General features: G+C 42.4%; 1 protein-coding gene across 6 annotated transcripts in view; it reads right to left on the reverse strand.

Annotated features, from left to right (window-relative positions):
- The window catches only part of c4h7orf57 (chromosome 4 C7orf57 homolog), an 84,094-nt gene that overhangs the window by 22,166 nt on the left and 37,799 nt on the right, over positions 1-24,129 (reverse strand). For all 6 annotated transcript variants that reach the window (XM_069935486.1, XM_069935485.1, XM_069935488.1 and 3 more), the window contains one exon: positions 9,755-9,891. In XM_069935486.1, the coding sequence (XP_069791587.1) occupies positions 9,755-9,891 (137 nt within the window). The remainder of the gene's footprint in view (positions 1-9,754; positions 9,892-24,129) is intronic.

The following is a 24,129-nucleotide window of genomic DNA, read 5'->3' on the forward strand; positions in this document are numbered from 1 at the left end:
GTTCATTGATCATTTAGGTATCTGATGGCACCGGGAAAGGGAAGAAGCTGTCCTGATGCCACTGAGTGCCCTTCTTTAGGCTCCTGTACCTTTTTCCTGATGGTAGCAGAGTGAAGAGGGCTGCTTTCTTAAGACACTGCCTCTTGTAGATGTCCTTGATGGAGTGAAGTCTTGTGCCTTCAATATCACAGGCCGAGTTAACAGTCCTCTGGAGGTTTTTATGTTTGTTCTGAGCATTGGCACCTCTGTACCAGACAGTGATGCAACCAGGAGAATGCTCTCCACTGTACACCTATAGAACTTTTTGAGAGTCTTCAGTGACCTACTGAATCTCCTCAAACACCTCACAAAGTATAGCCTTTGGCAACCTTCTTTATGATTGCAAATGACATGGAGGCTCCAGGACAGATACCTGGAGATGTTGACACCCAGGAATTTGAAGTTTTTAACCTCTCCACTACTGAGCTCTCGATGAGGGCTGGTTCTTGTTCTTATGACTTCCTCCTTAAGTCCACAATCATCTCCTTGATTTTGCTGATGTTGAGTGCAAGTTTGTTGGTGTGACACCATTCAACAAGCTGATCTTTGTGATTCTGCCGACAACCATGGTGTCGTTAGCAAATTTGTAGGTAGCATTGGAATTGTGCCTGGCCACACAATCATGGGTGTATAGTGAATAGAGCAGAGGGTTAAACACGCATCCTTGAGGTGCACCTGTGTAGATAGTCAGTGAGGAGGAGACGTCGTTTCCAATTCGTACTGACTGTGGTCTTCCGATGAGGAAGTCAAGGATCCAATTACGGAGGCCCAGGGTTTGGAGCTTGTTGACCAGCACTGAGGGAATAATGGTATTGAAGACTGAGCTGTAGTCTATGAAGAGCAGCCATTGTGTAAGAGTGGCTTTTTTCGAGGTGATCCAGAGCTGAGTAGAAAGCCAGTGATATTGCATCTGGTGTGGAGCGATTGTGACCATAGGCGAATTGCAGTGGGTCCAGTCCTTTGCTTTGGCATAGTTGACTATACCATCTTCCTTCTTTTCCAATGCTCCTCTGCCATTATCACGTTCAGCTAGACCACACATGCCTGAGACTATTCTTATCTATCCAGTGGTAGTCAAATAATTACCAGGAATAGATCATCTTCCTGAGTTATTTGTTATTATCATTGCTCATGTCCTCAAGGGATCATTCTTTGGAGTCTAATTATTTCTCATTTACTGTTTGAAAAATCATCCAAAAACACAGCATCAGTTTCCTCATCCATGCTGATGATACCCAGTGCTACTTTACATCCAACTTTAATCCCTCCATGTGTGAATCCAGTGGCGCAAGATAGATACTAAAAATATCCAACATCAAATGTAACTAATTAAACTATCATTGTCCTTTGTTTGTGCCACCAACTCACATTTTTTTCTGGAAAATGTCTGGAACTAAATTGAATCATTCACCATCAATTAATGTTCTCATTTCTATGCCTTCTTTAGAATCTCCAGTAATGTCACTATTCCTCTCCTTACTTAGCATATTTGTGGTGGAAACCTCTCCAGACTGGATTCTTAACACATTAATAGCTGATTCGAACCCCTGAACTGTCTTTAATCTTCTATCCTACCCCTTCTCCCCTTATTCTACCCTCTGTGAATCTAGTCATCCAAAATTCTGCTATGCTTGTCCTAACCAGCATTAAGATTGTTTTTCCAGAGTAATTTTGTTTATTAGATGTCCAAACTCAGATCAGTGTCTCATGTTACATCGCAGACCAGCAGCAATAGAAATTCACCAAGAGACCATTATTGTTTTTAATTTAAAACAATATATTTATTAATAACCACTAATAATAACACCTTAATTAACTTAACCCCAAATGTGTGTGTGAGTGATTGAGTGAGATAGATAGATACTCAAATAATTTCAGCTTGGGCACATTTCTGGAAAGTTAGTCCAAAGTTTAGTCTTAGAAATCCTGTGTTGAAACGCACTCTTAAAATGATGCACAGAAGTAATCACAAAGGTGGTGGGAGAGACTGAGGAACCAGACTGCTGAAAACCCAGGAATCCTTGACGAGTTGCTTGCTGAGAAATATACATTCAGACGAATGGTTGTCACAACTCCCCTCTTCCTTGCTTAGGGGAAATGAAAGATGTGACTTCCACTATGCTTCCAAAAACCCCAGCACGGGTCTGTCAAAGTGATCTTTCCTTTGGTCATGGTGGGGTTCAAGAATTCCCCTGACAGCCAAATTGTCCATTTTACACAGATTTGCTCCAGCCCAGTGTTCATAAGATGACTGCTGATCACCAAGTGTGCTGTTCCTTTAAATGTTTCTCTCTCGCCACCTGTCCCTGGATAAAGCAACAAATGTTCTATCGCTTCCTCCAGAGGATCAACTTTGGGCACAGTCTGAACTTGGTTGTTGCCATTCAGTTCTCTCCGCAGTGGTGAATGGTCGCAGCTGGTACTAGTCCTTAAAGTGACAGTCACTAAATGAAATGGGAGCTCATAAGACTCATAATGCATAATATTTATTCTTCCAGCATCATGACATGCGCTTTGCAAGTAGAAAGTAATACATCTAACTTTACAGTCATTCTCTTTTTATTCTTGCAAGATACAACTTTCCTTTCTCTTTTGAAATAAATGTTTTTAAAATTTAACTGATGATCCATTTGTTAATTAAATGTAATATTCATATTGAAAAAATCTACTCACAATATTAAAGCAGAATATAACCATATAACCATAACCATATAACAATTACAGTCTGGAAACAGGCCATATCGGCCCTTCTAGTCCACACCAATTTAAGTGAAACTCCACGAGTTCCACCTACCAGCTCCCTGCCCGTCACCTCCATCCTCCTCTTAAATGACAAAATTGACCCTGTTGCAACCACCTCTTCCAGTACATCCCAAAGTTGTTGGCTGTCGTCATTCTGTTCATGATGAATTTCTGCATTGTTTTGTTGCTATCAATTTTGTTAGTTTTGTTGCTGTAGATATTTCACCCACTGCTTGAGTGAAACCATTGCTAGTGTTAATATTTCCTATTCAATCAGCTTTGATACAGGTCAGAGATTTGGTTTCTGATGACTGTATCAGTCTGGATTATGTACAATCTTGGCTATTAACTTCACTGCTTATTTAAAGTTGCTGCTTTTTTTCCATAAATGAATATTGATGTCATGGTTGCTCCTTGTCACAACTTGGGTAATAATTTAGTTGAAAGAGAAACAGGAAGGACTTAGCAGGTCAGGCAGCATCATTGGAGAGAAATGGACAGTCTATATCTTCTTTTTCTTGTGCATCTTTCAGTTGCTATCTGACTTTGTTGTCTTACATGTTGCATCATTCAGTGGCTTGGCTCTTTATTTCAATTCTCTGTTAACTATCAGATCCATTTAATCCATGCGCATGTTTGGCTGTGATATATAGTTTGTATCAAACTCTGCTATCTTTCATGATGTCTTTGTTCTGGTTTTTATTTGTTTCTTTCTTCACATTTGTTCCTCCATTTTTTTTTCCTGTATTTTTTGACTTTTAATTTGTACCATTTTTGCCCAATGGCTAAACTGCTACGTAATCTGCAATTTGATCTGGATGCAGGACAATTCTTTGTTCATTGTGAATTTATCTGCATGTGGTGCATAATCTTCTTTTAGTCTTAACCTTATTCTTTTTATTGGAAAATCAAACAGTACCTCACTAAAGCTGGTGTAAACACAGCACTGTTGCTGGTGCGGACCCTGGGGAGGAGACATAGTGGCCCCGCAGGGTCCTACTGCTCTATACAGGCATTAAATGGCAAATAAAAGCAGCTGACGGTATTCTATTTATCTTTCTGAGGTGTATATAAACATCATATCTGCTCAAGTTCGAGCAAATGTCTCCAAAATCATTTTCATTCTACAGCAAGACAATGATCCCAAACACAATGCTCAAGCAACAAAGAGTATGTCACAACTAAAAATTGAAAATTCTTGAATGGCCAAGTCAGTCACCCGATCTAAATCCAATTGAGGGTGACTTCCACAAGCTGAAGAGAAAACCTAAGGAGACAAGATCCCGAAACAAGCAGGAGCTGAAGGTGGCTGCAGTAGAAGTCTGGTAGAGTAGCACCAGAGAAGATGCTCAGCACCTGGTGATGTTTGTGAATCACAGACTTCAAGCAGTCATTGCATGCAATGATATGCAACAAATATGACTACTTTAATACACATACCATGGCTATGTCCCAAATATTATGGTGCCCTGAAAAGAGGGGACTATGTATTAAAAGTGCTGTAATTTCTACATGGTGAAACCAAAATGTATACAAATAACTTTGAATAAAATCTGGAATGTGCACTTTAATTCCATGTGAATTGCTGGATTCAAAATTTTAAACTGTGGAGTAAAGGGGAAAATAAAGAAAAAAGTGCCTTTGTCCCAAAAGTACGTGAGCTATTTCACCTTGTATTTGTATGTGTGAGTTCTGAAACAACACATGGATAAAGGAAAAGGTTCTTTGTTTTAAAGTTGTTGTAAACAGCACCATGAGGCATGCCATGCGCCTGCAAGCTCCCCTGCTGGCAGCCAAGTATAATCAAACAGTAATTATAATCAAGGCCTTGCTAGTGGCTATGCAAACATGACCACTATCATATCTTCCTTTCTTAAAACAAAAGTAGTTTACTTTAACGAACATGTTTTATTTGTATAAATCTGCAATTTTAACTTTAACACCAGGAACTTACATTTGTATCATTATCAACACGGTTAACATGTTTTAAACTTGTTTTGTGTGTTCACATTTATATACACTAAAACTTGAAGTGCAAAAAAGATAAAACTACTTCATTCTACAACAGGAATCTTTAAATTTGCTCAATGAGTCTCTTAGGAGGATTCACGTGTCTTGACAATCTCCTGATTGATTGTCCTTGAATCTGAGTTGTTGCCTCAGATGATCTCTTCTCAGATGTGTATTCAGGTTATTCAACTGTACCCGTCTTTCCATCTACTGTGGCTGGTCTCATTTGAAGATTTTGACGATTTCTTTGCAGAACAGCACCTTCATCTGTCTGAATGGTGTATGATCTTGGTTGGACTTCACTAAGGACAGTTCCCTTCTGAGTCCATAAGTTTGTTTCATCTTTTAGCCTTACTTGGTCACCAATGTAGACATCTGGTAGATTTTTTTGTTCCTCTGTCAAAGTAATATTTTTGCTTTTCTTTCTCTTTTTCTTTGAACTTCCTCACTTTCTCCCCCTCTTTTGTTTTTAGGAGATTCTCCTGAATGGGTAGGTTTGATCTTAGCCTACATCCCATAAGGAGGTGTGGCGTTTTGCAGTATGCTAGCATGCTCTGGTAGAAGTCTGTTCCACTGTCTTTTGCCTTGTTCATCAGTCTTTTCACTGTCTGTACTGATTTTTCCACTAGACCATTGGACTGTGGAAAATGAGGACATGATGTGGTGCGTACAAAGTCTCACTCTTTGGCAGACTGTCAGAACTTTGGATTGCAAAACTGGGGTCCAATGTCTGTGAAGACCTCGCTTGCCATGCCATGACTGGAGAATTGGCTTTCATACCTGTTATTATAGCATCTGCAGTAGTGGTGTTCAGTCTACACACCTCTGTTATAGGGAGTAATAGTCTGTGACTACAAGATAGTCCTTCCCTTGACATTTGAATAGGTCAGCGCCTACCTTCTGGTAAGGTCTGTGTGGTGCAGGGTGTGGTTTTAGTGGTTCTGCGGGATTGCTTGTTTGATATTTCCAGCATATTGTATAGTTTGACACTTCATTTGTTATATCATTGTTGATTCTTGGCCAGTACTCGTGCCCTTTTCTTACACTTTTCAATTCTGAGATGTCCTTCATGGATCCTTTTTAGCATCTCTCTTCTCGGAATCTTTGGGATGAGGATTTTACTTCCTTTATAGATGATGTCTTCAACCACTGATAGTTCCACCCTGCAGTTCCAGTACTTTGCAACGTCAGGTGAGCAGTCCTGCTTCATGTTGGACCATTCATCCAAGATGTTTTTTCTCAGTTGTCTCAGTGTTTCATCTTTGTGTGTCTCTGTCTTTATGAACTCCATTTTTGCATCTGATATGGGCAGTGCACTTGTGATCGTGTCCACGAAGGCGTTCAAGTTTTCATCCATGTTGGTGTTTGCGGGCTCTCTCATGTCAACAGCTCTAGACAACGTGTCTGCTGTGTACATTAGCTTACCTGGAGTGTACACCACATTCTTTGTATTCTAAGTGGACATTCATTTAATGACTTTTGGAACAATCAAATCGAGTGTTAATCCTTTCAATGATTGCTTGTCCTAACACAAACTGATGAAATTTTTCACAGGCGTATGTGATGCTGAGCAGCTCCTTTACAATTTGAACATACCGCGTCTCCGCGTCTGTCATTGAGCGTGATGCATATGCAATGGGCACCGAGCCCACAATGTGATGCATCTGATGATATCTTGATGGGTCTCGCTGGGTTGTAAAACCTCAGAACTGGTTCCTCTGTGAGCAGTTTCTTTAGTTCCCTCCATGACTTTTCATGCCTATGATACCACTCCCATTCTATGTTCTTTTCTGTTAGTCTCTCAATGGAGCCATCTTTTCTGAGAGGTTGGGTATGAATTTACCCATATAGTTGAGCGTTCCATTAAATCTCTGTATGTCCTTTTTGCCTTGTGGCCTTGGCATGTTCCCAATGGCAGACACCTTTCTGGGATCTGGTCTGATGCCCTTACTGCCAATAATATCTCCTACAAATGTTAGTTCTGTCACCCAAACTGGCATTTCTCTCTTCAGCTTCATGTTTGCTTTCCTTGTTGTTTCCAGCTCTTTCCTTAGTCTCTCATCATGCTCCATTCTTGTGGTTCCCCATACTATGATAGGCAATAGATGCTGGAGTAGGCCAATTGGCCTGTTAAGCCAGCACCGCCATTTTTCAGATCATGGCTGATCATTCTCCATCAGTTACCATTCCCTGCCTTATCTCTATAACCCTCAACTCCTCTGCCCACAAGAACCTTATCTAACTCCCTTTTGAACATATCCAGTGAATCTGCCCCCACCACCCTCTGCAGCAAAGCATTCCACAGATCCACACTTCACTGGTTAAAAACATTTCTCCTCATCTCCATCCTAAAGGGCCTTCCCTGTATTCTTAAACTATGCCCTCTAGTCCTAGTCTCTCCTAACATTGGGAACATGCAACCTGAATTCACCCTGTCTCGCCCCTTGATAATCTTATATACCTCAATCATGTCTCTCCTCATCCTTCTTAACTCCATCACATACAAGCCCAGTCTTTCCAACCTTTCAGCGTATGTCAATCCTGTCATCCCGGGAACCAACCTTGTAAATCATTGAGGTGTCAACTCTGTCCAGGTGCTCATAGTTTTGTGATACTCTTCAGGAGCTGAGGCAATTCTGAATGGTAACCTTAGGAATCTGTATCTGCCAAACGGACTATTGAACGTGAACAGTCTTGAACTTGTTTCATCCAATTTTAACTGCCAAAATCCTGATGATGCATCTAACTTGCTGAAAAACTTTGCATTTACAAACTATGACATAATTTCTTCATGTGTGAGAAACTTAAAGTGTTCTTTCTTTATTGCTCTGTTTAGATCTCTTGGATCCAAGCAAATACTTTTTGTCCACAATGATGAGTGAACTCACCCACTCCATTGGCTCATCTATCGTCTGAATCACGTCCAGGTTTCCATCCTGTCCAACTCTGCCTTTAGTGGCTTTTGAAGTGCAAAACTGTTCTCCTTCCCTAGGAGTTCGGCATCGGGAACCATGCTGCTGGTCTGGCACTTCTCTGCAGACGTGTTAGGACCCACAAGGCGAACCCACTGGTTGAGGAAGTGTATCTTCTGCATGCAAACCCCCTGTACGCCTACGTACAGTACCCTGATGGGCAAGAGGACACAGTGTTCTTCTGGAACCCATTTCAAGAAGGGGCTCTGGCAGAGGAAGTGCAGCCAGAAGCCCTTGTCAGAGACCAGCTGGTCCCTTCTACTGTCCAGACAAACGACCATTTGAACCCACCACCACTACCCCTTCAGCCTCCACCCTCACCACCCCTACAACCACAAACTGAACCACCAACACACCCACACCCCCCAGAACCCATTCGGACCAACACAGTTCAGCCCCCAGACATTCAGCACTCTATACAGGTCACCGTCCCACAGGAGCCAACGACACAACTGGCATTCTGGTGATGGCAGCAGTGGATAAAGCCATCAGGCCAGCTGAATCTATGAATTATTAAAGACTGCATGACCAGGAATGACAGACACCGTCCTGCTTTACCCCTCCAGACTTTATCTAAAAAGGAGGGATGAATGTGGTGGAACACGGTAGTGCCAGTGTGACCTCACTAGTCTGTATAGGCTGACCTGTCTCTAACCCTGTATCTCCTCCCTGTAGATAGCCAATAAAAGCTGATAAGCCTTAGTCTCCTCCCTCCATACCAGCCTTGGATCTCGGCCAGCAACATGTAGAGACAAGCCCGATTTTTCTCTATATTAAAGCCTTAAATCATTTGCTTTGTGTCTGCTTGTGGTTATTGATCCCACCACAGACACTACTCAATGAGCTGATCTATCTCCCTCCTGTACGGTCCCTTGTTGCCGTTTGTGATTCTGCTAGCAATCACAGTGTCATCAGCAAATTTGTAGATAGCATTGAAATTGTGCCTGGCCACAGTCATGGGTGTACAGTGAGTAGAGCAGTGAACTAAGCTCAGATCCTTGAGGTGTGTCTATGTTGAGAGTGAGGAGGAAACTTTTGTTTCCAATTCGTTCTGACTGTGGTCTTCCGATGAGGAAGTCAAGGATCCAGTTGCAGAGGGAGGCAGAGAGGCCTAGAGTTTGGAGCTTGTGGACCAGCACTGAGGGAATAATGGTGATGAAGGCTGAACCGTTATCGATGAAGAGCAGACATAAGTATGAGTTGCTGTTTCCGAGGTGATCCAGAGCTGAGTGGAGAGCCAGTGATATTGTGTCTGCTGTGGAGCAATTGTGGCGATTGGCAAATTACAGTGGGTCCAGTCCTTTGCTTAGGTACATGTTAATTCTGGCCATGACTAACCTCTCAAAGCATTTCATCACAGTGGATGTTAGTGCTAATGGGCAATGTCGTCGAGCCTCTGGAATTGCCACTTTTTTTTGCAGAGATAGCCTTCCATAGGTCGTACTTGGACTGCTTGTAGAGGTCGGGATCCCTGACCTGAAATGCCCTTGATCTCGCAGGTTGACCTCAGCAGGTTGTGAATCCTCTAATTTATACAGTGCTTCTGATTGGGGAACTCCCAATATCTGTGCGTGGGCACACACTCATCTATGCAGGACTTGATGAAGTCAGTGATCCCCAATCTTGCAACATATCAGACATTCATGACAGTTTCGTCTTGTTGCTGAAACACATTTTATGAGTGGCCCATACTCCTCAATTCCAGTGAAAATAATGCCCAACAGGTTTGGAGGTTTAACTGTGATCAATTGTTATTTTTGGAAGCATTTGGCTATTAAAATCCAATGCAATATTTTATACAGCAAGATACTGCAGCAACATATTTCCCCCAAACATACAAAAGTACCTCCAGTTTCACCAAAATGGTGCCACTGATTTGAATATATACTAGTTCAGATTTTGCCAAAAAGAATGAGGGAATTTACATTTTAAAAAAAAATCACACTCTTAGATTGGTATCTTATTATTCAGTAATAATCTATTGCACTTACTTCATTTGGTTAACTGGTATGGGAGGCTGCGTCATTTGTTGATTTGTTTCAGTACTTAATGTCATGGTCTCCATCTGAAGCAGAGATGGTTTATTTCTATCCCGCTGCCTTCTAATATCAATTTCAGGGGTTCCTGACTGAACACCAGAGAAAAAAAAATGCATGAATGTTCTTGGAAATGACATTGGTGTTCTTATTATATTTGTAAATGTAAACAATTATTTTATATTAAAAACATAGTATCTCATATTGAATGCCTTTACAACTTGCAATGCACAAAAATGCTGGTAAAACTCACCAGGTCATGCAGCATCTTGAAATAAAGGATGACCAATATCTGAACCCTTTGTCAAGCAAGGTATGAGCAAAATGAAGGCAGGTATCTGAACAAAAAGGTGGCGGTGGAAAAAGGAGAAGGCGGTAGGGAGAGCAGCACAGGCTAACAGGTAAGAGGTAATAGGTGGATATCGGGGAGAGGGGAGAAAAAAGAAAAAACTGAGGTGATGGGGGAGGGGGTATCTCACTGAGTGGAGAGGGAAGGGGTTGGGGAACTGGAAGAGACAGAAGAATAGGAAATGAGAAATACTTAGGGGAGGGGTTTAACAGAAACTTATAAATGCAGTCTAGTTGGAATAGAAGGTGCCTTTCCACTAAATTGTGGGTGTCCTTGGTTTGGTAGTGCATGGGGCCATGGATAGACATGTTGGTATGGGAATGGTGGGTGGAATAAAAATAGTTGGCCCTTGGTAGGTCTGTGTTATTGCAGCAGACAGAGTGAAGGTGCTCAATGAAATGATCTCCCAGTCTGCATCCAGTCTCTCTGATGTAGAGAAGGTCACAACAGGAGCACTGCTTGCAGAGATGACCCCTGCAGATTAACAAATGATGTGTTGCTTCATTTGGAAGGAATGTTTGGGGCCCCAAATGCTGGTGAGGAAAGAGGTGTGAGCACAAGTGTAGCATTTTTTTCAGTCACAGGGGTAGGTATCAAAGGGGCAAATAGTGGGAAGTGATGAGTTGAAAAGCAAGTCCAGGAAGGAGTGGTTCCTGTGGAAAGTGCAAAGGGGAGGGAAGGGAAGATGTATCTGTTAGTGGAATCACATTCTAGGTGGCAGAAATTGCAGAGGGTAATATGTTGAATGCGGAGGCTGGTGGGATGGTAGGTGAGGACATGGGATATCCTGCCCTTGTTGCATCTCAGGAAGGAGGGGGCTCTTTCATCTTGTATTCATATGTGAGTTCTTAGACAACACATGGATGAAGGAAAAGGTTATTTACTTTAAAGTTGATGTAAACAGCCACCATGAGGCTGCAAGCCTCCATTACAGATCGCTCCTACAGCAGTCTCCCCTTCTGTGTCAGCCCCTGCTGGCAGCCAAGTATATTCACATAGGAACTATATCCTTAAGACCTCACTGTATATGTGTGAAAAAGAAAAAGTGTACATCATGGCTAATGTGATTTATGGTGTGAAAAATAAAAAAATTTTAAAAAAAAGACCTCGCTAGTAGCAAATGCAACCATGACCACTATCATATCTCCCTTTCTTAAAACAAAAGTAGTTTACTTTAACGAACATGTTTTATTTGTATAAATCTGCAATTTTAACTTTAACACCAGGAACTTACATTTGTATCATTATCAACATGGTTAACATGTTTTAAACTTGTTTTGTGTGTTCACATTTATATACACTAAAACTTGAAGTGCAAAAAAGATAAAACTACTTCATTCTACAACAGGAATCTTTAAATTTGCTCAATGAGTCTCTTAGGAGGATTCACGTGTCTTGACAATCTCCTGATTGATTGTCCTTGAATCTGAGTTGTTGCCTCAGATGATGTCTTCTCAGATGTGTATTTAGATTATTCAACTGTATCCGTCTTTCCATCTACTGTGGCTGGTCTCATTTGAAGATTTTGACAATTTCTTTGCAGAACAGCACCTTCATCTGTCTGAATGGTGTATGATTTTGGTTGGACTTCACTAAGGACAGTTCCCTTCTGAGTCCACAAGTTTATTTTGTCTTTTAGCCTTACTTGGTCACCAATGTAGACTTCTGGTAGAATTTTTTGTTCCTCTGTCAAAATAATACTTTTGCTTTTCTTTCTCTTGTTCTTTGAACTTCCTCACTTTCTCCCTTTCTTTTGTTTTTAGGAGGTTCTCCTGAATGGGTATGTTTGATCTTAGCCTACATCCCATAAGGAGGTGTGCTGGTGGACATACCACACATGGGCGGCGTTTTGCAGTATGTTAGAATGCTCTGGTAGAAGTCTGTTCCACTGTCTTTTGCCTTGTTCATCAGTCTTTTCAGTGTTTGTACTGATTTTTCCACTAGACCATTGGACTGTGGAAAATGAGGACATGATGTGGTGCATACAAAGTCTCACTCTTTGCAAACTGTCAGAACTTTGGATTGCAAAATTGGGGTCCATTGTCTGAAAAGACCTCGCTTGCCATGCCATGACTGGAGAATTGGCTTTCATACCTGTTATTATAGCAGCTGCAGTGGTGGTGTTCAGTCTACAGACCTCTGTTATAGGGAGTAATAGTCTGTGACTACAAGATAGTCCTTCCCTTGACATTTGAATAGGTCAGTGCCTACCTTCTGGTAAGGTCTGTGTGGTGCTGGGTGTGGTTTTGGTGGTTCTGCAGGATTGCTTGCTTGATATTTCCAGCATATTGTATAGTTTGACACTTCATTTGTTATATCATTGTTGATTCTTGGCCAGTACTCGTGCCCTTTTCTTACACTTTTCAATTCTGAGATGTCCTTCATGGATCCTTTTTAGCATCTCTTTTCTCAGACTCTTTGGATAAGGATTTTACTTCCTTTGTAGATGATGTCTTCAACCACTGATAGTTCCACCCTGCAGTTCCAGTACTCTGCAATGTCAGGTGAGCAGTCCTGCTTCATGTTGGACCATTCATCCAAGATGTTTTTTCTCAGTTGTCTCAGTGTTTCATCTTTGTGTGTCTCTGTCTTTATGAACTCCATTTTTGCATCTGATATGGGCAATGCATTTGTGATCGTGTCCACGAAGGCATTCATGTCTTCATCCATTTTGGTGTTTGCGGGATCTCTCGTGTCAACAGCTCTAGATAATGTGTCTGCTGTGTATATTAGTTTACCTGGAGTGTATGCCACATTCATGTATAGCATTCTTCGTATTCTATGTGGATATTAATTTAGTGGCTTTTGGAATAATGCAATCAAGTGTCAGTCCCTTCACTGATTGCTTGTCCTGACACAAACTGATGAAATCTTTTAGACGTATTTGATGCTGAGCAGCTTCTTTACAATTTGAGCGCATCACGTCTCCTCGTCTGTTATTAAGCGTGATGCATATGCAATGGGTTGCAGAAGAACTGCTCCAAGACCACAATGTGATGCATCTGATGATATCTTGATGGGTCTCGCTGGGTCGTAAAACCTCAGAACTGGTTCCTCTGTGAGCAGTTTCTTTCGTTTGCTCCATGACTTTTCATGCCCATGATCCCACTCCCATTCAATGTTCTTTTCTGTTCGTCTTCTCAATGGAGCCATATTTTCTGAGAGGTTGTGTGTGAATTTACCCATATAGTTGACAGCTCCATTAAATCTCTGTACGTGCTTTTTTACATTGTGGCCTTGGCATGTTCCCAATGGCGGACACCTTTCTTGGATCTGTTCTGATGCCCTTCTGCCAATAATATCTCCTACAAATGTTAGTTCTGTCACCCCGAGCTGGTATTCCACTCTATTGAGCTTCAGGTTTGCTTTCCTTTGTCTCTCATCATGCTCTATTCTCGTGGTTCCCCATGCTATGATGTCATCCATTGAGGTGTCAACTCCGTCCAGGCGCTCATAGACTATATGGATAGTTTTGTGATACACTTCAAGAGCCAAGGCCAAATGGACTACTGAATGTGCACAGTCTTGATTCATCCAATTTCAACTGCCAAAATCCTGCTGATGCATCTAACCTGCTGAATAACTTTGTGTTTGCAAATTGTGACATGATTTCTTCAGGTGTCAGAAGCTTAAAGTGTTTTCTCTTTATTGCTCTGTTTAGATCTCTTGGATTCAGGCAAATTCTAAGCTTTCCATTCATTTTGTCCACAATGACAAGTGAACTCACTCACTCCTTTGGCTCATCTATCTTCTGACTCACGTTCAGGCTTTCCATCCTGTCCAACTCTGTCTTCAGTTGCTTTTGAAGCGCAAATGGAACTTTTCTGTATGGATGTATTATCGGTGGCACACGTTTATCCACTCTGATCGTGTGTTCTCCTGGAAGGCAGCCTAGACTCTGAAATAGGTCATTGTACTCTTTCGTGAGTTCATCATAGACGGTCTCTCCTTCACTTTCCACAACAAGGACTTTTTTTTTTTTTTTAATCAGATTCAGTTTCTCACAAGGCTGTTAATCCTGGTGTGGCCTGTACATCTTTTGGTACCACGATGAATGAGAGCATGTTTGCCTCAAACTGTTCAATTATTTTTTTTCCAATTTCATTTTGTCTCCTTCAGCAGCAAATGTGAAGTTATTATACACCACCAGAGCTTCATCACCCACAGCATGTAAGAAAACTGATGCTTTCACTTTATCACTTTTCCCGACAGCACTGATTGCAACTAAATACAATTCAAAACATTGTTTAAATCTGTTCCAATTTTCACTTCATTAGTTTCTCTTCACTGTTCAGTTGCTGATTTTAGATTTTTCCTTTCAAAATATTTCCTTCATCCTACTTCTGACACCATGTTTCATCTTTTATTCAAATGTGTGAGCTTAGACAACACATGGATGAAGGAAAAAGTTCTTTACTTTAAAGTTGTTGTAAAAAAAGCACCATGAGGCTTGCCATGAGGCTGCAAGCCTCCATTACAGATCTCTCCTACAGCAGTTTCCCTTCTGTGTCAGATCCTGTTGCCAGCCAAGTATAATCAAGCAGGAACTATATCCTTAAGACCTTGCTAGTAGCAAATGCATCCATGATGACTATCATGACAGGGGCCAGGGCAGATTTACAGGAAAGAGGGATATGGGCCATGGCTGTGTTGACAGCTGTAGAGGGGAAGCCACAGTTTTGGAAGTAGTAGGATATCTCGGATGTACTGGAATGGAAGACTTTATCCTGGGAGCAGATGCGATGGAAGAATTGAGAGAAAGGAATAGAATCCAGGGCGTGAGGAGGTTCAGTTGAGGTAACTGTTTGAAGAAAATAGCTGCAGAGAGTTTGTCTCCCGAGATGGAAACAGAGATTAAGAAAGAGGAGAGTGTTGCCAGAGATGGACCAAGTAAATTTGACATCAAAATGAAATTTGGCAGCAAAGTGGACAAAGTTGACACAAGCTTATTAGGACAGCACTAATGTGGACACTGATGTAGCAGATGAAGAGTTGAGGAGCCTTCCTGAAGACTTATATCATGGATTGGTCCACATAGCCAACAACAAGGCAGGCATAGCTGGGACCCATGTGTACCCATGGCTATCCTTTGGCTTGGAGAAAGGGGGATTGGTCAAAGGAGAAGTTATTGAGGATGAGAACATATTCTGCCAGGTGGAGGAGTGTGGTGGTGGAGGGGGACTGTTTGGGTCTTTTACTGAGAAAAGACATAGGAGATGAAGGTATAGAGAGATTGGATGTCCATAGAATTAGAACACGTTTCATTGCCATTAACACGTGTCACTAAATTTGTTGTTTTGCAGAAGCAGTATTGTACATTACAGGGACAAAATTGCAATAAATTATGGTTCTGTAAATACAATATTTAAAAATAAATAGTGTAAAAAGAGAAAAAAAGTGAGGCACTGTCTGTAGGTCCATTGTCCATTCAGAAATCTGATGGCAGAGGGGAAGAAGCTGTTTTTGTAATGTGGGTATGCAAATTCAGGCTCCTGTACCTATTCCTGATGGTAGCAGTGAGAAAGGGCATGCCTTGGGTTGTAAATATCTTGATGATAGAGCACTGCCTCTTAAAGATGTCCTTAATAGAGTGAAGACTCTATGACTCTATTGCCATGATGGCAATGGCCAAGTTTACAACCCTCTGCAGCCTTTGCTTGTCCTGTGCATTTGCACCTCCATACTCTATACCAGACAATGATGCAACCAGTACACCTATAGAAATTTTCGAGTCTTTCGTAACATAGCTAATCTTCTCAAACTCCTCAGGAAGTGTAGCTACTAGTGAGCCTTCTTAGTGATTGCATTGACATGGAGGCTCCAGGGTAGATCTTTCAGAGATTTTGACATCCAGGAAATTGAAGTTCCACTGCTGACCCCTCAAAGAGGACTGGTTTGTGCTCTCCTGATTTCTCCCTCCTAAAAGTTTTGTTGATGTTGAGTGCAAGGTTGTCGTTGAGACACCACTCAACTAGCTGATCAATCTCACTCCTGTACGCTTCCTCATTTCTGTCTGTGATTCTGCCAACAACTGTGGGATCAGCAGCAAATCTGCGTATGGCATTTGAACTGTGCCTAGACACACAGTCTTGGCTGTAGAGAGTAGAACAGTGGGCTTGAGTGAGGTGTGCCTGTGTTAATCGTCAGTGAAGAGGAAGTTCTGTTACCAATCCACACTGATTGTGGTCTTCCAATGAGGATGTCAAGGATCCATTTGTAGAGGTCCTGGTTTTGAAGCTTGCTGATCAGTACTAAGGGGATAATAATATTGAAAGCTGAGCTATAATTAATGAAATACAGCCTGATATGTGTCTTGCTGTTGTTCAGATGACCCAGGGATAAGTGGCGAACTAGTGAGATACGAGCCATAATGAAAATGTCGCAGTCTTGTCCAGGGAACTGGTAATTGTTGGTGATGGAGAGCTATGAGGTATTGTAGGTGTAGGTAGGAAGGGTCTGGACAAGGGGGGGGGGGGGCAAAATGGAGATAAGATGAGACCAGTTTGATGGAGCAAGAGCACGAGGAAACAATGGGTCTACTGCAATGGTTCTCAACCTTTTTCTTTCCCTATGTGAGTGGGAAGGTTGAGAATCACTCTGCTCCAGACCCAATTGTTACTGAAATATTTTGCAGGGTAAAAATTGTCATTGGTCCATTTTCTTTGGAGTTATGAAACCGTGCACATAACAAGTCAATTAGGTACGATTAAAACAGTGGTTTTCAAACTTTTCTTTCCACCCACATACCATCTTAAGCAATCCCTTACTAATCACAGAGCACCTATGGCATAGGGAATATTGTGGTATGTGAGTGGAAAGAAAAAAGTTGAGAACCACTGGTCCACTGGGACAATTGGATTTGTGGATCTTAGATAAGAGATAGAACCAGCCGGTGTGGGGTTGGGAAACAAGGAGGTGTAAAAGCTATGGGATGGAGAGAACCAGAAGTGATGAGGTCAGTGATGGTGCATGAGACAGTGGCCTGATGTTTTTTGGTGGGGTCCTGTTCAAGTAAGAGGAGGTATCTGAGAGCTGTCATTTCGCCTTGGCAAAGCAGAGGTCAGTGTGCCAGACCACAACAACACCACCTTCGTCTGGTAGTGAAGTTGTGCAGAGAAAGTGGAGGGTAGTGCATTCCAAGGGGGTAATATCTGAATCAGTGAGGGAAGTGATGAAATCGGGACAGTTAATGTCTTGGCAGAGGTTAAAATAAAAAGATCTAGACCAAACAGGAAGGGCAGAACAGGTTGTCCAAGAGGAGGAAGAAGGATTAAAGCGGGAGAAGGGATCTTGAGTGGGGAATGGAGTATCATAGTTCAAGAGGTTGGTACACAGATGACAGAATAAGAGATGTGGCGTATTGTGACGTGTGGAGAACTAGAGATGTGGGTGAAGGGGGACAAAGGCGAGGCTTCTACCGAGAACAGAGCATTCTGTTTCGGGTTGGGGGGGGGAATGTCAGAGGGGAAAGTGAAGATCTTGCAGAGGTTACCATGGAGGATGTCGAGGGGGGTGGGGGCAGAGGAGGGTTTGGAGAATGGGGGGGGGGAGATGGAGGGAATTTGAGGGTTGAAGAGGGTCAGAAGATTGAGTTGGAAAGTTTTTACAACTTAATCTGTTTCTATCATTTTTAACTTTCTACTCCATGTATTATTTTCATTGAAAAAGGCCATGAAATTTTGTTCCCAAGTGGTTGAGGATAACCACTCAATGGATGAATGTTAGAATTTGGCAGTGGCCTAAAACAATTGATTTTCATTCATTACCAGTATGAATTGTACACAAAAAGTACAGCTAAAATCTGAAAACAATTCAACAGGAACAAGGACAGGAAATACTGGCTTTAAATTTCTTTTTGGAGCAGATTCTCTATTTTAGCTGAATTGTTTAAAAAAATTGAAAACAGTATTTAGTTTAAGTACACAGCTCTGAAAAGGACTACTTGAAAGGAGTTAGTGAGGTGCTGGTATAAGGGACAGTAGTAGCTGAAATTCCAAAGAGATCCGAGGCATCTCTTGATTGTATCTGAAAATAAAAAAGATATAGATGCTGGAAATCTGCAATAATAATAGAAACTGCTGAAAATTTTCGGTCAGAACTCCACTAAGTTTTTTCTCGCATTTTTTCTTTTGATTGATAGCTGTTTTGATTGGACTTTAAGGCCTGTTACTTCTTGGGATACAATTTCCAGTCAGAACAATCAACAACCTACCATTTCTTCTTCTTTGGCTTGGCTTCGCGGACGAAGATTTATGGAGGGGTATGTCCACGTCTGCTGCAGGCTCGTTGGTGACTGACAAGTCCGATGCGGGACAGGCAGGCATGGTTGCAGTGGTTGCAAGGGAAAATTGGTGGGTTGGGGTTGGGTGTTGGATTTTTCCTCCTTTGTCTTTTGTCAGTGAGGTGGGCTCTGCGGTCTTCTTCAAAGGAGGTTGCTGCCCACCGAACTGTGAGGCGCCAAGATGCACGGTTGGAGGCGATATCAGCCCACTGGCGGTGGTCAATGGGGCAGGCACCAAGAGATTTCTTTAAGCAGTCCTTGTACCTCTTCTTTGGTGCACCTCTGTCTCGGTGGCCAGTGGAGAGCTCGCCATAGAACACGGTCTTGGGAAGGTGAAGGTCCTCCATTCTGGAGACGTGACCCACCCAGCGCAGTTGGGTCTTCAGCAGCATGGATTCGATGCTTGAGGACTCTGCCAGCTCGAGTACTTCGATGTTGGTGATGAAGTCATTCCAATGAATGTTGAGGATGGAGCAGAGACAATGCTGATGGACATTTATAAAGAATATAAAGAACAAGGCATCTTTTACCGATTTTTTCAATCCTCTCATTTTTGTTTTCTAAAGTAAAATGTTTTCAGATTTCCATGTTGCTATAAATTCAATTTTCATTGTTCTCCCACAGGGATGGGAGACCACAACTAATTCTGCTAATGAGCAGTTGCATTAATTTAAAAGAAATGGTATTGCTTTACTTTGAGACAGTGATATGAAATAGGCTGACCAAATACACAGCAATTCCCAAACACACAAAAACAATAATGATGAACACTTCAGTGGAAAGTAATATGATGAGATAAGTGCAGTGAACTGGGATTCACTGGTAATGAGTTGTGCTGATGGCTGGCTCCGATCCCATCTGCTCACATATAACCCTGGTTTCCCACCTAAACCCAGAACCCTTCCAAAGACTACTGTGAAACTCTACCCATAGTTATAAGCTAATAAAAGCATTTGTTCTCCCTCCAGTTGTGAGAGCTTTTAATCTCACTACAATTTTATTAGCTTATTCCCTAAACGATGGAAGTGCTTCTCAAGCCTGCAATGCTACTGATGGACCCTCTGTCCCTCGATGCGGTTGAGGAGTTCACGTACTGGCTCGACTGCTTTCAGGCCTACCTGAATGCAACCAGAGATGTCTACCACACTTATGAACTCAGGAATTCCGCACTCACTTCGAGGGTAGGAATGAAAGGATATGCAGTCATCAGGGACTGCACTACATATGATGCTGCCATCAAGGCGCTGATGGCAAGATATCTGAAGTCGCAAAACGAGATCCTAGTGAGGCACCGACTCGCTCTACGTCACCAATGGCCAGGAGAGACCGTCCTGCTGGATCTGTGGACGTTTGCCAAGAAGAGCAGGTACGAAGCAGGTATGCACCACGTTCATGAGAAATAATAGGTTCAGGACACTCTAATCGCGGGGGTCCACACAAGGTCATGGTCCACACCATGAGGCGGTAACTCCTTGAGTCGGGAAAGAAGGTCCTGGCTAGTCATGTTGAACTGGCCAAATCGTTGGAACAGGCCAAGCTCGAGAACGACTATCACAAAGCCAGCGAGCTCGCTCACCCAGGTGACTCCTTCCAAGGACCGGCTGCTCCTGCTATCCCAGCCCTAACGGCTGCCACTACCCATGCAAGGTAGTGCTTTTTCTGCGGCAAGAGCTAGCATCCCAGATTTTGTTGCCCGGCTAAAGACTCCGTGTGTTCCAGGTGTGGCAAGAAAGGGCATTGGGCGAGGGTTTGCTGCGCGAGGGGAAGCTTGGGGAAGTCCGTGGCCTGCACTGCTCCCGGAACCGATTCCAGCCCCAAGCCATCTGCCCCAAATTCACGCGAGCTCACTTGCTGCAGGTACACGCCAATGGAGGGTGACAGTGGCAGTGATGAAATGGCATGAAAAGGCTTGGTGGCCATCTTGCCATGATCCAAATTCAAACTCGGCGCCATTATCACCATCATCAGAAGAAGGAGGGCGGCCATTTTGCCATGCCACGAGGTCGATGCCATCTTACCCATGCAGGGCAACCCTGGACAGTGGGAGCCACTCAAGTGATGAGTATGGAGTCTCCGGGGTCCTAGCCTTGATGGTCCTAGATCAGGACAAACCTCACCAGCTCAGTAACTCCATAGTGACTGTGAAGGTAAACAGACATTCCACTAAATGCCTAATCCATACAGGGTCTAATGAAAGCTTCATAGACTCATAGATTGTGCAAGTGTACAACCTAAAGATGTATCCTTCCAATTATTGCATATTCCTTGCATTCCATTTGCATTCAACAACATTTTATGGTACATCTGTTGTTTCAAGGGGAGGAATTCTGCAAATTTCACCTGTATATACTTGATGAATTGTGTGCTCCGGTGTTGTGTCTGGCTGGTAGGAAATTTACACTCCTCACTGACCAGTGCTCGGTCGCATTCATGTTTAATAATGTCAAAAGGGGAAAATCAAAAATGACAAGATTGCTAGGTGGAGGATTGAGCACTTATGACATTGCCTATCAGCCATGAGCTCTTAATGACCCTCCAGATGCCTTATCCAGAGGAAGTTGTGCCTCTGTACACACCGGCCAACTGCGGTCTCTGCATAATGAGCTCTGCCATCCAGGGGTTACCCTCATGGCTCATTTTGTCAAGGCATGCAATCTGCCCTACTCCATGGAAGACGTCAGGAAAATGACCAGGTTTTGCCAGGTCTGCACGGAGTGAAAACCGCACTTCTACTGCCCCACAAAGGCGCACCTGATCAAGTCATCCAAGCCCTTCGAATGGCTCAGTGTTGATTTTAAGGAACCTCTCCCCACCATGAACGGGAACAATTTCTTTCTCTCTATCATGATGAGTACTCCGCTTCCCGTCCACCATCCCACGTCCAGACACGCCCACTTCGTCAGTCATAAAGGCCCGAGATTTGATTTTCAGCCTGTTTGGGTATCCCAGTTATATTCATAATGACTGGGGCTCATCCTTTATGAATAACGAGCTATGTCAGCACCTGCTGGTGAGGGGCATTGCATTCAGCAGGACTACTAGCTACAACCCCCAGGGAGAATAGGCAGGTTGAAAAGGAGAACACCAAGGTCTGGAAGGCTGTCAAACTGGCCCCGAAGTTAAAAGGCCTTCCAGACTCTCACTGGCAGGAAGTCCTCCTTATGGTGCTCCATTCCATCTGGTTGCTACTATGTACCGTGACCAACACTACTCCTCATGAGCTCTTATTCAATTTCAAAAGAAGGTTGGCATCAGGAACTACACTCCCAATCTGGCTCACCATTCCTGGTCCAGTCCTTCTCAGGAAGCATGTGAGGAGAAGCAATCCCCCCAAAACCCCCCAGCGGTGGAAAGGGTAAAATTGCTCCACGCCAATCCTACATATGCCTATATGGAGTACCTGGATGGCAGGGAGGATATCGTCTCCATCAGGGACCTGGCACCTGCCGGAACAGAGGGTCCGTTGCCTCAAGTGCCCTGTGAGCCACGGCGCTCATTCTCACCTCTGGGGATCTGGTTTAGGAGGAAAGTGCATCCCCTTCCACCATTGAGCCATAGACCCAGCCTGCCTCTCCTCCCTCACAAAGGGAGTAGGAGACCCAAGGAATCTAAGGTCCCCCGGTGCTAAGGCACTCCACCAGGATCTCAAGACCCTCAAACCACTTTAATTTGTAAATAACTATATATTTTTCAACTTTTTTTCTGAACCCATGTTCTCTGTTTTCATTCACAGACCCTAAATTCTGCAGGAAGGGATGAATGCAGTGAACGGAGATTCACTGGTAGTGTGTTGTACTGATGGCTGGCTCCGCCTTCATCTGCCCAGATAGAACCCTGGTTTCCTGCCTAAACCCAGAATCCTTCTGAAGACTACAGTGAAACCTATCCATAGTTATAAGCTAATAAAAGTGCCTGTTCTCCCTCCAGTCGTGAGCTTTTATTTGTGCTATAATAAGTTAATCCTACAGATAAAATAATAGTAATCATAAACTGAAGATACATTTAAAAGTTATTTACAATAAGTTCCTGTTTCCAAAACCTTCTGAACCTTGAAATACTTAGTCCCAAGTGAAACAATGAAATCCTAGTCTGTGCAGGATGTACTGTGTAGTAGATGAACATGAAAGAAAGAGTGATGTTAGATTATTGTAAGTGATTTCAGTAGAAGTGACTCGATACCTGTTCTCCAAGGATAATTTAAAGTGTCATCTCTTGTTTCTCTCTGTTGTACTTGTAACAGATCGGTGTTAATATTAATCCTTAGTTTAATGTTGAAACTATATTTTATCTAGATATGGTTTAATAAGTTATGGCTTATTTGCATGCTGACGTGGACTTTTACCCCCTCCATAAATCTTCGTCCGCGAAGCCAAGCCAAAGAAGATTTGCATTCTACAGACACATGGTCCTTTACAGCTGTTAGCTGGCTTCAGCATCAACAAGTTTATTTGCATTTTAAACATCAATGATCACAGAAGTCAGTTTGAAATATGGAATGGCTGCTGATTGCAGATGAAACGGAAGAGATTAAAGGATTTATGATGGTTTTTGAGATACTGAAAATAGATGTTATTTCAGAAGCACCTGTATAAACACATGGCCATTTTTCCCTTGTGTGAGCAGACATCATGGAGGCAGAAGTGAAAAGACATTATGAACATCAAAGACAAAAATGATATCACATGCCATGGGACATGAGATCAAATTCAGACATTTTTAATCAGTTTCAGAAGCTATAACCTGTTGGAGCCTTGTGAAAGACCAGGTTGAACTACAGTAACCAGAATAGGTGTTGTTATGTGTTACTCCTAATAGAAGGAGAATACAGAAAATAAGTAGATTTCAAAAGGGAAATTATTTTTGAAAATAAAGAATGGAGCTTCATCGTGGAAGAAAACTCCATGGCTTAAGAAAAATACTGAAGAAAATTTGGCCTCCTGGAAAGAAAGGACTGTATTATCCTATTCACAGAAGATACAACAGAAGTGGCTTTTAAATAAAGACCGCTTCTCATTTGTGGCCAGAAAAATGGTCACTCCTAGATGAGGGAAAATCTCTATGAAAGACAGCTCATCAAGAGAACCATGAGTTGAAAGATATCTGAAGATATGATGCTTCAAAGCACTTTACAATTATTTCTGAACTGAAAATTTAAGACCTTCAAGGAATACCAAAATGAGGCTGAAGTTTACGTTTGCGGGTTTGGGACGCACACGCATGCATGCACACACTTGTGCATAGTGGGCTTTCAGTTAGACTTTAAGTTCGAGATGAGTAAGGAATGTCATGCTATTATAGTTGAATACAAACTATTATTTTGAATTTACTATTGTCTGGTGAATTTTCCATTGCTCTTCCTTTGTTAGTACTAATAGTCTCTCTAGTCCTGAACAAAATTAAGAGGTTGTTTCTTCGTGACATACTACTTTTTCTTCTGAGTTTGGGCTTTATACTTATACAAGTGATCATGCCAATCTTTTTTGAACCATTCTAATACTCTCATGACTTGCCATTTGCATGTTGATTGCATTGGATTAATTATGTGACAGATGGATAAGATGGCAATATTAATGAAAATCTAGTGGAAATGTATTCTTTCCACATGGCCATGGCATGACTGGGTTACAGCAATGTAAATAGTATGATGTTTCAAATGGAATATTAAATTGAGGGCTCATGACTCAGAAGGATATACTGTAA

This window comes from Narcine bancroftii, chromosome 4 (assembly GCF_036971445.1).
Source record: "Narcine bancroftii isolate sNarBan1 chromosome 4, sNarBan1.hap1, whole genome shotgun sequence".
Lineage (NCBI taxonomy): Eukaryota > Metazoa > Chordata > Chondrichthyes > Torpediniformes > Narcinidae > Narcine > Narcine bancroftii.